The sequence below is a fragment of the Hirundo rustica genome, chromosome W, assembly GCF_015227805.2.
Source record: "Hirundo rustica isolate bHirRus1 chromosome W, bHirRus1.pri.v3, whole genome shotgun sequence".
Taxonomy (NCBI): domain Eukaryota; kingdom Metazoa; phylum Chordata; class Aves; order Passeriformes; family Hirundinidae; genus Hirundo; species Hirundo rustica.
In genome coordinates, this window is record NC_053487.1 from 31,448,465 (window position 1) to 31,465,829 (window position 17,365).

The 17,365-nt window shown below is 45.6% G+C and overlaps 1 protein-coding gene across 2 annotated transcripts; it reads right to left on the reverse strand.

Moving 5' to 3' along the window:
- Positions 1-1,668: 1,668 nt before the first annotated feature.
- Positions 1,669-16,875, reverse strand: LOC120764957 (lysophosphatidic acid receptor 4-like). 2 transcript variants are annotated; one of them, XM_040089143.2, is made up of 2 exons: positions 16,574-16,875; positions 1,669-6,473 (listed from the first exon to the last, which is right to left on the reverse strand). In XM_040089143.2, the coding sequence occupies exon 2, from the start codon at positions 6,318-6,320 to the stop codon at positions 5,274-5,276; it is 1,047 nt and encodes a 348-aa protein (XP_039945077.1). In that variant the 5' UTR covers positions 6,321-6,473; positions 16,574-16,875; the 3' UTR covers positions 1,669-5,273. The 2 variants fall into 2 exon arrangements, with proteins under 2 accessions (XP_039945077.1, XP_039945078.1); XM_040089144.2 differs by lacking the exon at positions 16,574-16,875 and adding an exon at positions 15,596-15,824.
- Between the last annotated feature and the right edge of the window lie 490 nt (positions 16,876-17,365).

Genomic DNA, 17,365 nt, shown 5'->3' on the forward strand with positions numbered 1-17,365 from the left:
TGGTATCGCATCAATATATAAAAGCAAATCTGACTGTTGTACAAGAAATATAGCCTGTGCCTATAGGAATGAACTTAATGTTAGTCAAGCAGCTATTGAGACATGAGGATTTAAAGGAAATTCTCAGAGAAATTAGGAACATGGGAAGATATCATGGGTTGGCACAATTTTGTTTTCTAGATATAGAGAAATGTAAAATGTTTTTTCCCTGCCCTGACGGTAGCGTGGGTTGAGGGGGGGAGGACAAGGACCTATCAAAAAGCAGGCTGGGATATTGGCAGCTAAATTGACCAATAAGAAGTGTCAGTGCAACTTTGGAAGGAACATTTAAAACTAATCTGCTGCTGACCACCCACTCTCTTGCTTCGGTGATCGGCCATGAGGTAACATCGTAGTCGGGCCAGGCCCGGCCCGGGTCAGGTCTGCTGCCCCTCTGGGCGGCCGGGCTGGGCCCAGCTGGGCCTCCAGAAGTTGCTGCCTGCATGGAGAGTGGGGGGAGCCCAAGTTAAGTCCCCCATTGCCAGCTGGGCGGCTGGGCCGGGCCCGGCAAGGCCTCTGAGAACTGCTGCCCGCATGAGAGCAGCCTGGGTGAAGCCTTTTTACAGCTTAGTGATAAGTCCGAGCTGGACCGCCCTGGATGAGACTGAGGGGTGGAAAAAAGGACATTTATCAGCTTCTTCTATCAGCATGGCCTTGCATTTTTTTTTCTTCAGCCCTGCAGCCCAGCGCATGCACGTGGCCTTTGTAAGCCCGAGCAAATTTAACCCTTTCTTAGCAACACAGAACTTTTAAAGCACAATTCTTCCTTGAAAGAAAGAAGAAAGAAAAAAAAACAAACAGAAGGTACATGGAACAGACACTGCATGAAGTCAGTTAGATGAGAAGTGAAAGAAATAATAATATTGGAATAGGATTGAAGAAGTGGACAGTTTTAACCGGACTTTTCTAAGGTAAATTATGAAGAAATGAACTGTTCTTTGCAGCATCTTAGTATTATTTGGGTAGAATGCTATTCTAATCAAAATTAAGGACTGGTGTAATAGAGATATATTTGGGAACTTTGAAACCCCCGCTCCTGGGTTAAAAGGAGGTCTCAGCCTTTGAGATAAAGATTATTTTAGACTAGAAGAAGTATTCGTAAATAATACCCCAGATACACTGAGAAGCTTTGCTGATAGAACATCACAGTCTGCAAAAACTCCATGCGGCAGCAGATGTGTGACATTGAGAGCACTGGACTATTTTGTCTTGTAGCAAACATCTTCATAAAAAGATCTTAGAAGGACTCTTCTCCTAGAGTAATGAGTAGTTATGTCTAAGTAGTGAAACTGACTGAAAATCCTAAGTTGTGTCTTTCTATGTTGTTCAATAAGAAAGTTAATCATTTGTAAGAGGAAAGAAGCGTGTTTTAAAGTATCATTCTGTTTTAGTTTAAGTTTTTTTCTTGTTTCTCAACTTTTTTTCTTTTCTCAGTCTTTTAATATATGTTAATAAAACTATTTTTGTTCATTTTTAAGCTTAAGCCTGCTTTGTTTATTTTTCTCCTAATCTCTCCCTCCCACAAAAATATTTACACTAAAACCCCTACATTAATTGGTGTTTCTACCTGGTTTTATTAAATTAAAACCATTACAGAAGAAAGACTGATCACAATACGCCATGACACAGAAACCATACAAAGAATCTTTAAAAGATTGGAAACAGACACATCTCATCGCTGGTGGGATGCACTTTTTGGATGGTCACCAAAAGCGACTGGAATCCTCAATGCATTAGTTCATCCAATTATTGTTTTATTGATTTTGGTTAGCAAAAGTTTGATTTTGTCTGTTGTAATGTTTGTGTGGAACTGGAGAATATTACGATGAGTCGCAATTCTAAGTTCATTATCAAAAGCATATGGTACAACCTTAAGAGATACTTTGACCTGGTATGGCGACAAAGAACCTGTGCATTAGTAAAAGAATTTACTAACCCTATAGAAAAAGGGGGGTTGAACCATGGTATTCTGTTAAGCTTAAAGAAATAGACAAACTACGGGCTTAGAAGCTAGGAGTTAGGAATGTAGTAGAAGAATTAGAAGTTGACCAAGATTAATGGTTTACATATGATAAGATTCAGTCAGCCAAAGTGGGGCCAATGCACATATGGAAACATTTAAGCGAAATCGATATACATTGGATAACGCTCAGAGCCAGCCAAGAGAGACCCATACAGCATAAATTTTGACACTGAAACTAATAAAGACCAGAATGAAGAGATCAGCAGGTCAAGTAGTCATAGCAACAGGACAGAGGTGAAAAGTTTAATAAGTGAGGAAGACATTCCTGACTTCCTCCCATCACCTTCCAACCCATTTTAATGACCACTGACCCAACAAGGAGGAGGGCTGCAAAGCTGCAATGAGTATGCAACTAATTTTAATACCAAGCGGGGAATGGGCGGAGACAGGTGATGAATATGTATAGGCGTTTTGGAATATGCATGACTTTTGTGAATAAATAGAAGGCTGAAGCTGTAGAGGGTCGCTCATGCCTCTGGGAGCGATCCCGCGTGAGCCCAGCACTGAAATAAACATCCCCTTCTAACTAAATCAGTTGAAAGGTGTTTTGTCCTTGCCATCCATGCTTCAGGCAATTGGATGTTGCCCCCTGAGAACAAGCCAAGTGTAAACAGGTTTCTCATCTCTGTAAATCTGAATTAATCAAGGGTTTGCCTCAGAGAAGAGCATTTTCTTATGTTCCAAATATTTTTCTTGCAAATAGGAAGATGTGTTTTTAGGCACAGAGTGGGGATTCTTGGGGCTGTCCTGTGCAGGGCCAGGAGTTGGACTTCCATGATCCTTGTGGGTCACTTCCAGCTTGGGATATTCTGTTTCTAAATGCACCCTCAGTTTTTTGGTGAATCCTTCTCAGTCTTGTTCCTTCTCTCTCCCACCCCTAGACATGAAGCTTGTTAGTGAATTCTTCCTGCCCTTTTTCCTTCCCTCTCTCATCCATAAAAATGCAGCTTGTGTCTCATTAAGTCCAGTTCCTGGCAGGGTTTTGGGATGGGATGCCCCATTTCTCAGTTTGGTGAGTGTCAGAGCCGTAGATGGTTCCCCAACCGTCCTCTTTGCCATGGGATGAAGGATTTGATCCATGGGGAGAACTCTGCCTGTAGGGAAGCCTGACAAATCCCTCACTTTGCCTTTTGATCTGAAATTGCGGTAACAACTCTGAAATACACACATTTCATGGCAAGGCTTGAGATGGGCTGATCAGCCAAAGGAAAAATGGAATTTAAAATTCTCTGTGAAGAGTTTGGGTCCAGCAGGAAAGGGACACAGGCAGGAGAAGAGACAGAGCACTGCCTGACACTGCCTCTGGTTAAATGGCAAATATTGCTCCTTCCTAAAGCCCAGCTCATTCCTTGGGCTGGAGGTAAAACTTTCCCAGCTGCTGACAAATTCCCTGTCAGTGCCTGTCCCTTGTCCTACATCGACCTCATTCCACCAACTTTTTCCAATGATCTCTCCCTATTTTCACATTTTTCTGCTCCAAAGTGCAGTTGTCTGAGGGTTTAATCTCCAGAACAGCCTCCCAGGCCAGTCCTGTGTGCAAGCTTCCAGTAAAGATTGCTGTAACTCAGAGCTGAAATAGAATATTTTGGCTGCTTTCATGCTCTCTGTGTATAATGTGTTGATCATATGCTTTTCTCCAATAAGTGATATTTTAGGGCTGAAATAGAATAATTTTTGGGGTTTCTCAACCTTGGTTAGCCACTGATTTCTTTATTCAAAGTGAATGCAGTGCTAAATAAATATTCTCTTGGAAGCATTAACATTTTACAGCTGAATTCTTCTCACATTTAAACCTCTGTTGCTTTAAATTATCACATTTGAGGTGTTGCTCTCATATCCCATGAGGCTTCATCAGAGAGACTTAAAATTGAGTTGAGTGGAAATCATCTGTTCAATTAATAATTTGTCTCTTTTTTTTTGGCAGTATAGTCCTAGAAGTACCTTTACCACGGTAATGTAGATTGCTGTAAAGGTGTAACTTTATATTTTTTCAAATTAAATTGTTCTCCTCATTTCTGTGTCTCACACTTAAGAATGAACCAGCCGGGGAAGGGCTGTAGAGCTTCAAACATGAGCCAAGAGCTGGAGAAAGGAAACAGGGAGTAAAATGCAACACATACAAATAATTAATTTTCCATATATTTCTGTGATCTATAAAAAGAAAGGTAATAAATTAATTGGAAAACAAGACAATATTGCTGTAACCAGCTAAGAAAAGAGTGCAACAAATTGGTTTTTTAGTTACTTTGAGGCCCTAAAAACCCATTAAGCAATCACAGATCATCCCTTAATTGGGTGCTCAGACACCATTTGTCCATATTTCAGTGGGATCAGCACTCCTGGGCCTTCAGCTGCCTCAGCTTCCGTATGGGAGCTTTGCCCTTGGAAGAACTCTGGGGTTTCAGGCCCTTCTCCAGCTGACTTTACAGTCCAGCCCTTCCCAGAAATAGTCACATAATCCCCTGGGATATAAAAGACCAGGTGCAACAGATCATTAATGAGCTCTTTACTCCTCCCCAGATGTGGCATTAAAAATAATCAAATAAATTAACTGACAGCTTAATCCGATAAAAATGAAACTTCATATTTCAAAACTGTAGAAATAATTATCTATTTTTCTTAAAATCTTTTCTGTCACCAAGCAACTCTTTTGCCTAATTGCTAAACAATTATTTACTTTTCAAACCTCTCCATAAATTCCAGTCTCTAGGATAACCAGGCTATACACTCTGGCAGTGGAGTAAGGAAAAGCCACAAGCTTTATTATGCCTTTGTAAGCAAACACACATATTGTGGGAAGTTACTGAGTTAACATATGAGGATGAGGATGCACCTCCAGAAGGCAGAAATATTTGCAGGAATCTCTAAGAAAATGAAGTTTTCTATTTCCCGACTGGTCCCATGTCAACTGCTGAGGGGGAAAAATGCCAAATGTTGGCATCTTCTGGTTAAAGACGCTGTTCTGTTCCCTCCTGAGTTGATGCATGTGTTGTAGCCTATCCATAATCTGCAAAGGGAGATCCATTGGGATTTTCATACTTCGTGTTCACCTGTGGAATGTGATGGGACCATCCCAGTGTGAGGATCTGTCATCCCCCAGCAGCTTTTCTTCATTAACCCCATGTGTGAACCCCCATTTTCTGGAACTGCTCTTTGCCACATGGTGTTAATCAAGAGTTAATGGGGGATAACTCCCTGTGTAAACATCTCCCTAGAAATGGGATTCAGATGTGGGATCTCCTCCATTGGTGATGGCCTGGTCGCTGATCTCATCCTGCAGCGCCGGCAGCGCCGTCTTTGTGAGCGGCATCTCTGTCTTGAAAAGAGAATCCATTTTGACCTGGGCTTTGATGTTGAAGGACTTCTGGAAGGACTCAGAGGTGAAGTAGTAGATGAAGGGGTCAAAGCAGCAGTTGAGGGTCGCAATGCACAACGTGATGGGATACATAGTCCTGGCAAACCTCTCCAGAGAGCAGTTCGCAATGGCCTGGGAGCGCACGAGTGCATATAGGAACAGGATGGAGTTGTAGGGGACAAAGCATACGATGAAAATGGCCACATGCATGATGATCATCTTCAGCACTTTCTCCTTGTTTGTTCCAATCTGGGACAGGGTAGCCGGCTTCCGTAAAGTCCGGAGAACCAGCGAGGAGCATGCGAGGTTGAGCAGCAGAGGGATGATGAATCCCACCACCTCAATAAATATAGTGATCTTGGACAGGTAGGTTTTCCAGATCCTTTTGGAGAACCCTTCAAAACAGGTTGTGCTGGTGTTGGACACGTTGGTTGTGGAGAACAGCGAGGCCGAAATTCCACCGCTGAGGACCAGGATCCAAACACCAGCACAGACGATGGCAGAATTCCTCCTGGTGCGGATGGTGCGGGAGCTGAAGGGATACATGATAGCCAGGAAGCGATCCACGCTGATGCAGGTGAGGAACAACATGCTCCCGTAGATGTTGGTGAGGAACGCCGTGCCCGAGATCTTGCACAGGGTATCCCCAAAGGGCCAGTGCCTGTTGAAGTTGTAAAAAATCTTAAAGGGCAAAGTGAACACAAAAAGCAAGTCTGAAAACGCCAGATTGGTCATAAAAATGGCTGTCTCACTCCGCATCGTCATCCGGAAGAGGAAAACGAAGAGGGAGGCACAGTTTGTGATCAAGCCAAGGATGAAGACCACGCTGTACACAGCTCCGTATAGGTTGTACTTGAAGGAATCATCTGTCAGGCAGGTATGGTTGTTGCTGTGGTTTCCCATGCCAAGTTTGGGATGGGCTTCCAAAGGCCTTCAAAGTCTACTTCAGTGACATCCATAAAATAAGGCAGGGAGCTCATCCCTTCCCGAAGCAACACATTCCAGGGAGGTGGCTGGACTCCTTCCTACCGCATCTCCCTCATGGATCTGTTCATCCTAAAGGAGAAAGAGAGAGCTGCCATCAGTCTTGAACGGGTCCCCCAAAGTGGCTGTGCAAGAGAAATTCCCAAATTAATGGATGTGCAAACAAGAGCAGGAATTAGTTTTCAAGCGAGTCTTTACAAATTCCACTATTATTGGGGCTTTTCACAGTTGAAGATGGAATTTACTGAATTTGATCTTTCCTTCCATCACTCCCTTATCCTCTCATTTGAAGGAGAGTGATTGTTCTGATCAACCTGGTCTATGGAAGATGTCCCTGTCCATGTCAGGGGTTGGAACAAGAGGGGCTTTAAGGTCCCTTCCAACCCAAGCCGTTCTATGATAATTCCAACTTTCCCCTTGGAAAGGTTTTTCTTTAAAATCTGAGATGGAATTGGCCCAGTACGTTTGGAAAGAAATTTAACAGAATGAAACATCTGAAATTTTCCCCTAAACCTGTAACAGGAGGAGAAAAGCTGAAAGTGGTAGTGTTTGCTTTAAACTGTGCACAAAGGCAAGTTCTATGGATTTTCAACCTCTGTTTGATGCAAAAGTATTTTTAAAAACCCCCAAATCTATGATAATGAAGAACTGTTTTTGCCTTTTTTTCTAATTGAAAATAGGAGCATCCTTACACATTTTCCAAAGAGGAAAACTGTTGTACCTCAGAAATGTTTATCAAAAACACTTCCCAAAGCCATGTTTGCTTTTTTTCCCTGATTAAAAATGTCTGAAAATATGGTATTACTTCCAAAAGGTTTTGTTGTTTTTTGGGTTTTTTTGCAAGTGTAAAACTTTCCCAAGAAAGATTACTCTAAGCTGTACCAACAGCTGCTTTTCATTCCTACTCTTTGTTGAGGTTTGGAATGTGAAATTTGGGAAATCTCATGGACTACACACTTGTAAGACTTTGTCCCAACTCAACAAGCTTTGGAGACATGTGGAGTTGAAATGAGCATGTTTTTACTTGGACATAGGTGCTTCCTGAACTCCCTGGATTATCTCTCCTGCCTATTTTAAGTATTTTGAATGCCTGTGAGGATAATCCCTTGGAAAGTCTCCTTGTTGGAGCAAGGAGGGTTTGTGAGTTCGATCATGAGCTCAGCACTTCTTGGAAATGTGGAGCAAAGTTGGGTCATGAAGGGAAAGATCTTTTCCTTACAAAGTCCAGCCAACCAAATATGAACTAGTTTGGAATCTTCTTGTAACCTAAGAAATTTAGGAGCTACAACCAGGAGTAATTTGGAGGCAAAACCCTTGTGAAGAGTGGGATCCTTTCCAGAGTGATCCCCTGACAGAGGAATTTCAGCTCCAAACCTGTCACTGAGTTGTGTTAAAGGTTGCAATGGCAACATATAAACAAATAAAATGGAAAACAAAGCATGGATTCGAGACAATTTGGGATGCAAACAATCAAAATCAGATGTTTTCCATGTTTTCCTCCTGGGAGTTCTCCCATGCAAGCTATCAGCCTTGCTGGTAAAATGGCAAGTGTTGGGAAAGCTGGGATAGCCACAGCTTCGCCAGGTGGAAAGAGCAAGTTCCTCACCTGGGAATGCCTGGAGAACCACAGGCTTCCCAAAAACTGATGCTGCGACCCTGGGAGCAGGCAGCACCTCACCTTTGCACCAGGCAAAACAGCAGGAAAGGAGGATGCCCAGATCTCCCTTCCCAGATGACTTCATCCTTTGGGCATCAAAAAAGATGCATTGGAACTTGGAGGTCTCTCCTGTGGAGGTGTTTTTCCTACTAAATTCATGGTTAAATGAGCTTTATTGGGAAACAAGCTAAAAAAAATTATATCAAATATTTAAATTGATGAGAAGGACAGGAGTAAAATCTCAAATGTGGGATTGAACTCACTTTCTTTGGATCTGTGGTGGAAGGAAAAAAGGAAAGGTCTTGCCTGAAAGTTCAAATGCCTTTAAACAAGAGCTAAATTGGATTGGAAAGCTCACATGAGCTCCAACAGGAATAGCTGAGGCTTGGGTTAACCTTCAGCCTAAAACATTAAATCCTTGGCTTGGAGCTCCCTCCCAGTGCAGATACTCCCTGATATCTGCATCAGGAGAGTTTGTCTTTATGCTGGAATGTGACTCCCTGGGTGTGTGAACCCCAGGTATACCACCCTCTCCTGGTCCAGGATTCACTCTGGGTCCTGCTGGGGAGATCTCAGAGGGATTGGGTGTCCTTTGAAACCTCACACAGCCTGGAAGCCCAATGGAAACTTCACTTTCCAACCTGGCCTGGATTTTGGCAAGACCCAGGTTTGAAAGGTGCCTTTGGAACTGTCACCTTTGCTCCTGACTAAGTGCTTGTTGCCAGCAGCCTGACCCAGATACTCCTCACACAAGAAAAAAGATGCTCCATCATCTGACTCTTTTCTCCCTGCTCTACTCCAGACAGCCCCAAGGTCAAATACCATTTTTTCCAGTGTCTAATCTCTGGGAATTGCCTGCCAGCAATTGTCTAGTTAACTTATGGGCTTTAAAATACAGCCTGGCTTGTTTACCTATGGAACCCTGAGGTGTTTAAACAAGCTGACATGTGGCTTTGAAACCTAGCCATGTGCTTTAAATTTTGTAGGATGAGTCCACAGATTGAGTTTTCTGAGTGTAAAATTCCCTTTCCTTCCTTTCCGCTATGGATTAAAGCAGTGGGATGCTCTTCATGGACACCATGGTCACTACTGCTATAGCCTTGCTGGGAAAAAGTAAAGCAATATATTTTAAAAAATAAATACAAGATGACAAAGTGGGGTTTTTTTTATATATTTCAGGCAGGGCAAAGCTTTAAATCCTATATTTAAACTGGGGGCCACTCCAGGAGGGGAGGAACGTAGCAGAATAAACTGCCTGTTTAGTGTAATAAAATTCAGAATATTCTCTCTCCTAGCAGGTATGGTATCAGCAAACCTCCAGCAGCCATCCCTCACAAAACCCTGTAATTCAGAGTGAGGTTTAGCAGAGTAGCTCCAGACTTTGCTCTTTTATAGTAGAAATAGCCCATCCTCCATGGACTGAAAAGAGAGGAAAACTTGGTGTTACTTCCTATGGTGCCTGAGTAACCTGTTTACAATTCTTGTATTTCCTCCTCCCAGCTCCCCAAGACACCTCCAAACTGCCCGACTGCAGCTCCATCCAGAGCAACTGTTTGTTAGAACAGGAAATACTGCAGGGAAAAAAAAACACCAAATTTAAAACCAGCCCCTGTCATTCCATTATCCCATTCTTCCTGCTCCACACTGATCCCGTTCTCCACATGTGCAGCAAACTGAGGTCAGGAAAACCAGCATGAAGTTTGGGACTGGCATTTTTGCCATCACGACATTTTCTTTTAGTCATGTGAGATGTCAGATGAGTGGAACTTTATCAGTCTGGACATGAAGGACACCCTGTGTGTTCATTTAAACAACTGAATTCTGGGTTTGGGAGGTCTGGCACAGCCCTGATGGGAAAACCTCCCAAAGCTGAAGGATCTTTGCTGGATTATCATGGTGTGTACTCAGGTTATCTCTTAAATATTGAGAAACAAAGGTTTATAGGTCGAGAAGCCAAAACCTGCAGGACAGTGGGGTTTGGGGAGGTTTCTTTGGGTTTTATCCCAGGTTATGGCACCACTCCTTTTGTTTTGATAGGGTCTCAGCCCCTGGCCTTGGAAATAAATAGGGATTTTCCTGGGGCACAGCAAGAACTTTATTTCTGCCTTCTCCTGACAAGAATTCCATTCACTCCAGGGTTTGAAGCTCCCTGCTCCTCACCCCATTGCTACAATGCCTGTGGGATGTGTAACTTACTCCCACCACAGAGCCCAGGGTTACAGCTTTACAACAAACTCAGCTCTGCGACTCCTTGGAGTTTATTTCCTTCCTTTGTTCCACTTTAATTAGGCAGAAGGCTCAAATAAGGGGTTTGTGTGGAGAGATGTTTGGGATTTTGGCAGATTTTTGCAGAGATGATAATCCTGTGTAAGTCTGTAGGACTTGGGTTCTTCCAGACTGGTGACTATAGATAAAATAAAATTAAACTACAATTGTTTGAATAGATAAAATCAAAACTATTATATATTAAAAAAACCCCAACTTTTTCTACCTGAAAAACGAAACATCTCAGTTCCTGCAATGGAATTTCCACTTACTTCTACTTTCTTTTTTCAATAAAATTTGGTTTTGTTCACAGAGAACTCTGAGAGTGTGAACTGGCAGCAACTTTAAGGACAAACCTCCAGTTTGGGGCAATCTGGTGGCTGATTTTTCCCTGTTGGAGGCTGCCAGGGCAGGAGCTGGTGCTTCACAGCAATGCTGCCTCTGTTTTCCCAGTGCCAGCAGTGTGGGTTTATGGAAAGCTGGACCAGCTGGAGTAGGTGATGCTGGATCTGTATTCTCCAGAGAAAGGTGTAGGGATGGGAAATAGCTTGAGACAGCAATTTTGGGGTTGGCTCAGCTCACTGAGTGTCCGTGAGTGCTCCATCCTCCCCAGAGCTCCTCACAGACTACAGTAACCTTCGCCTGTTTTCTTCCCCGGTGCGGTAGGAGCAAGGAAAGGCTGGGATTAGAGAGTGGGAAGCGGAGCAGCTGCCTGTAAACAAAGCTCCATTGACGATCGAAGCTCTGGGAAGAAGAAACATTTTAATCTCTTTCATTTCCTAATCCTAAATGATGTATTGGAGAACAGTAGGAAAGGAGTAGACAGAAGTGGGACTTTGAAGTCCACGGAGGTTTGTGGAGCTTCAAAGGGCCGTTCTTGCCCAGTTTATCGGAGTGAATGCCCGGCCGGTATGCCAGGGCAGAAAGGGGACGTTTGCGGGTGGTTAGCCTAAAAACCAGGGCAGGAAGGCTCTTATTCATGGCTTTGACACTTATTGTGCTCAGTGTCACTGGACCTGATACTCCCCGGCCCTGGCTGCGGGTGCGAAGTTGTCTCCTGTACCTGTGGGAAGGTTGGGTTGGGAGTTACTCGCTTCAGTCAGGTTTCAGCAGCTGCTTTCAAATCCTCTGTGAGAGAAAACCCCAAAACATGGGGCCGCTTGAGGAGGCATCGGCTCTCACTCAGCCAGGAGTGAGCCCAGGGATGCACCGGGATGAGGTGGGAGCCGCCGGCCGCTCCTGTCCCCTGGTCTGAGCTGGCTTTGGTTCCTGGGGACCCTCGCACCCCCTCCAGGCTCAACAGCTCCTTTCTGTGGTGCACGAACTGCAGCAAGACCCCGACTGAATTCTCCAGGATGCAGCAGGGAAGGAAACCTGAGCCTCTCAGCCCGAATGCTAAAGGCGCTCTCCTTTTTTCTTCCCTTATATTTCTTTTTTTTTGTTTTGTTTTTAATTGCTCAGCACCGCAGTTGTCTCCTCACTGTCCTCTGAGACTTACAAAGCATTTCCTGCTCGTGGTGCCTTCTCGGGGCTGTATCTGTTTTGGATTGAGCTAATTAAAATGTTTCCTTCGGAAGAGAATAGCGAACTGCCTTACCCCACATTCAGCCACTGATCCTCAGGGCATGACTCTCCTTTTGTTTGCACTGAGAATGCCTCTCTCCATTTACATCACCCTTTAACCCCTGGCGTGCTCTGCCTTTCCCCATCCCCAACAGCCTCCAGAGGGGCTGGGATGCAGCCAGGAAACGATGGAATTCACCCCAAACTTCTCGGCGAAGTTTGCATTATTTAACACTTGTAAGAGCGGCCTTTTGCTCGGCCTTTGGTGCTGGAGGAATGCGGGAATGCTGCTTGTTTGGAGCCTCAGGTCTCACGCTGAGGGGGGGATTGTCGGATAATGGCAGTGCTGGATTCAATAGAGAAGATTTAGATGCAAAGAAAAGCTGATGAAGTGCTGAAAAGCAAAGTTACCCTGTCTGACCAGGTTGTTTTCACCCAGGGATAATGTTTGCGGTAGAGGTTGCTGTGCCCTTGATGTAGCTCTGGTTCATTACAAAGCGTGGCTAAGGAAAAAAAAAAACAAAAAAACAAAAAAAGAGACTCCTGTTTCCCTGAGTCACTGGGGACCCCAACAACAGGCCTGGGTTTATTTGCTCACAGTTCCAAAAGGTTCCCAGTCAGCAGCCTGCCCAACAAGCTGCCTTTCTTCGCTTTCCCTGACACAATTTCCAGTGGTTCCTTGGCCGATCCTTGGCCATTCCTTGGCTTTTTGGCTCCTTGTTGCCTTCCCTCAGCTCCTCTGAGCCACATGCAGCCCTCCTGTCATCCCATCCTCATCCCGTTGGGGTGGATCCTCCACACTCCCTTTGATGAAATGGGAGAGCTGAACTTTCTCCTCCAATTATCCAGAAATTATGGACTTTTTTTCCAAGAAGGTGCCAGCACAGCAGCACAAACACCAGTTTCACCTTGGCAAGGTGGCCTGGCTGGAGGGGCTGTCTGGATTCCTTTGGGTGCTGGGCCAGTCCTTCCATGGGGCTGGATACAATCTATGTTTGAGACCTTGAGGGATCTATGCCCTGCATTTATTTACTGCAGGGGGTTGATCTAATAGGGCTTTATTCTCTTAAATTGCTTTATCCTGAGGGGAAAAGGGGAAATTTTGAAGATTGTAGAATCCCAGCATGGTTTGGGATGGAAGGGAACTTAAAGCTCATCCTGTTCCATCCCTGCCATGGGCAGAGACACCTTCCACCTCCAAGCCTTGTCCAACCTGGCTTTTTCTGTAAAGTGTTAAAATAACTAAGAAATTATTCCACAATGCAGAAATATCCAATCTCAGCTAGCCAGCAATGCTTCTTCAGTGAAGCTTCTTAGAAATCAGATTTCTAATGATGAGATGAGGGCAAGGCAATGACATTTTGGCATCATGCAAGGGCTGGATGCTGCTTACCCTGCTAAACATGGTTATATCCATCTGTAAAACACATGCTGGGGAGGAAGAGGGTGAGTTGTCTGCAGGTTCAGGAAAGGAAAATAGGAATATTATTAGAGGAAGAGGCCTGTTGTGGCTGTGTATTTCCAGCATCACAGGGTCTCAGCCTGATGAGCTTGTTTTGAGCAGAGAAAGGATCTGCTCTGCTGCCAGAACACACCTTTGTCTCAGGGCTCAGGGACTGATGAATGTCCCTTAATTTCACTTGCCAAGATAAAGAGATCTTCCTTTTTCTACCAACTAAACCCATTACAAATAATCCAGCAAATTTTCCTGCAGCCAGGGTCAGCTCAGGCTGGTCTGGCTCTGGAGCAGGGTGGATCTTTACCCCTTTTATGGGGCTGAACTGGGAGCTGGTGCAGGAGGATGCCTTGCAGAGTCACTGTCTGCTCTGGGAATAAAGAGCTCCTCTTCAGGGAGAGAATTTCCCTTCTGTGGAAAGTTGTGGCTCCCCTTCCCCGGGACTAAATTGGATCCTTATTTAGAGAGGACGAGTAATGTGTGGAGGAGTAGAGTGAGGCTCTGCAAGCACGCTTGACCTGGAAAGACCTGCTGAGGGTGGCTGAGTGCTCCAGGAGCCATACCCACCCAGCCCAGCCCGTGGGGGCAGCTCCCTGCCAGCTCCTTTGGGATCCTGGAGCATCGGCAGGCTGGGAACGCCACTCCAGCCACAAAGCCCTGACCAGGGGCTCAGACATTGGGAAATAGAGCCCCAAATCCCAAATATGCTCTAAGCAGGGTGAGGGGTAGCTGGCATGGATGGATCATGGACATGGCATCCACCCAGCTGGCTCCAAGTGCCACAATGACAGAATCCCAAATTGTTTTGCCACGTCCCCTCCAACAGTGCACCCTGTCCCCAGGATCTGGCCCAAGCTCTGGATAAAACTGCTTTAATTCCTGCTCTTGTGCTCCAGCCATGAGGTCACCGCTGGAGGACTGATCCATCTTCCAGCTGGGAGAGCATCCTCCCCCTGCCCAGGGAATGTTTCCATCCCTGCTCCTCAGCAACCCCAGGTGCAGCTTTGCAGATCTGTGCCTCATTGCAATGCCCTAAATGAAGGTGAGTGGGGAACTGAGGCATTTGTTGTGTTTGTCTGTGTGGAGCTGAGCTCTCGACCCTGGAATTTGGAAGACATCGATTTTTATCAGTTGAGGAGGATTCTCATTTTTAGCCCCAAAAGGTTCCAGTGAAATGTTTGTTCAGCCTGCTCTCCTGCCCCCTTCCTCCCTCCTATGTGTTTCAGGACTTTCTTTTAAAATGCAGAGGCTTTGAACCCCCCAAAGTACCAGGGTTTCCTGCCTGTTTTGTTTTTAGGGAATGCTCCTAAGGGCAAGAAGATGGAAAAGTACTACAAGGGGGGAATGTCCTTATCATGGAGCTGTGAACTTTGCACTTCCCATCCTCTGGATTTGACTGTACTGTTCCTATAGGGCAGCAATACAAAAACCACACACAATTGTCTCCTCTCAAACAATGTTTTAGGAATGTCACTAAAACCTCCAAACTTTTCCTGCAAATTTTTCTGCCATGTACTTATATTGTGTTAAATCCTCTCTCTTCCAAACAGCCAAATCTTTGATTATGTTGTTCATCTTTCATTTTACTTCAGACACCCATTTTTTTAGAGCTGTCTTTGAATTTTTCGTTGAATTTTTCAGTTTTAAAGGAGTAGATTTTAGCCATGAATGAAAGCCAAAGAGATAAATCAAATTTTTAAGGTTTTCAGTATAATATTTATAACTTAATTCCTAATTTTTTGTATAGTTTGTGGGAACCAGCCCTCCATTAAACGAAGGTGAATGCCACATTTATATCCAACCCATTTTAAGCCTAAAGTGTCTTTATGACACTGACTTCAACTACAAAAGAAAGCTGTAACTGAGGGATCTTTTCCACAAACACACAACAAACAACAGGACAGAAAAGTCCTAAATTCGTCACCTGCAGTGCCACAACGAGAATCTCGATGGGAATGGAGAATTATGGTGGGAGTTAGAACCATTTCCATGCAATCCGTAGGAGTAGCTCACACAGGAATTACTTTCCCAAAACTTGGAGCTCATCTTCCTCCCTTTAAGCAGCCCCAGCCATGGCAGGGCTGGAGCAGGAGCAAGGGGATTTGCCAGCACAGGGAAAACACCGCTGATCTCCAATGAAACCCGGCTGGATTCATGCTCCACATTCATCTGAGCCTTCAGCTTCCAGAACCCCCACTTGGAGCTGCCATGAAATCCAGATGCTTTTCCTGCCTCGGGAAGGGGGAGACTTACCGGGACCGCCATCATTCCCACTGCTCGGTGCTTCCACGGGATCCCTCCCTGACAGCCCGCAGCGATCCTTTGTGTCCCTGGGACACGAACCGCGTTATTCCCACGCGGAAAATCCCACTTTGTCCAAGTTCAGCCGCGCATCCTCAAACTCTGCGCTGGGTGGCAGCTGCCCGGCCTTTGTTCCGAGCGGGATCGGGGCTGCCGAGCGCTGCTGCCATCGTGTCTTGGGAAAACGGGACGCAAGAATGGGCCCAATGTCTGGGCAGGGGCTGTGGGCAGGGGGAACCCCTGGGGGTCTCCATAGGAAACGCTCTCCATTGGGCAGGGATATGTTATTAGCGCCGGAGCCCGCCCCGCGTCTCCGCTGGGTCCCTCTCGCGGGGCTCTATCCATGGATTCCCTTCCAGAGTCTCTCCCAGTTCGGAATCAGCAGCTTAAGGACAGCCCGACAATGAGCAACGCAGATTTCCTGAGCAATTAGCCGGGGGACCCAGCCTGGGAGAGCGTGCTCGATGGGAATGAGCAGGGAAAAGCTCCTCAAAGCTCGGATTTTCCTTCCCACGGCCGTAATTGTTTTGCCTTTCAATTAAAAAAAAAAAAAAAAAAAAAAAAAAAAAAAAAAGTGAGGAGCAGAGGGGGGAGCTGAGAATCGGGAAAGCGCTGGGTAAGATTAGGAAGCTGCAAAGTTGGCCGTGAAAATAAAATACCAAATATCTCCCTAGGCAGATTTGGAAAGGCGCTGTTTGTTAGGCTGGAGGTTGTTTTGTTTTAAATCTTCTCAGAGGAGCTGACTGGAACAGTCTGAGCTCTTGCCCTGAAAGCGCTGGATTCCTGCTGGAAAACCGGTCAGCTTTCCTTTTCCAGGGCCATAATTACAAATACTCAGAGAAGCGTGGCTGCGTGTGCCCGGGAGTTGCCCCCGAGAGTCGCGCTGTGAATCTGCCTTCTGCCTAAAAACTGGTTCTTTTCCCCTCTTACCTTCGATATCAGCCCTTCAGGTAGGGACGAGGCTCTTCTGGCAGCAGCAGCAAGGCGGTGGATGGTTCATTTTATTCCCTTTTCAGCCCTCACTGCTTCCATAGGGTTGAAATGCCGGGGCTGCTGCTGAAGCCCAGCCTCTCCCCTAACGCGTCTCGCCCACATTGTGTTTGTCTCTCCTCTTCCTCAGCTCTCTTTGGCTCTTCCCACAGGCAGCCAAGGCCAGTAAACAACTCATTATGAAGCTAGGATAGATGTAATTCCTTGGGCTGGTGGCCGCCGTGGCTGAGTCGCCTCTGCAGCGCACCCGGCTGCTGCCACAGGCTTTTATCCCCCGCATGCAAATAACTTCCTGAATATCTCCTGTAACAGCCGGGCAGCTCCAGGCTGCTCAGCCTCTGCGAGCTCTCGGTTTAACGAAACACAAAAACAGGAGCGTGGATTCGGAGTGAGAACGGTGGAGGTGCAGATGTTTCCTGCTCCCGATGGGCAAAGCTCCATTTTATTTGTTTAGTAAAAATAGAGGCAGAAAATGTTGGGGAATGGTGGAGGCGCGGCTAAAGGCATCGCTGTCACTGAGTGTGGGGCTGGCAGAAGACTCAGGATGGAAAACCCTCCAGTATCGCCAGTAAACTTATACAGAAACCCAGTTTCATGGTTTGTGGGCATTTTCAGGGGGCTGCATGGAACTGCTGATCCCTGGGGAGATGCGGCTGCTTTTCAACATTATCAGACTCCCACCTTCAGTGCCCCAGTCATTCAAACCCTATCAGATTCTCACAGCATGCAGAC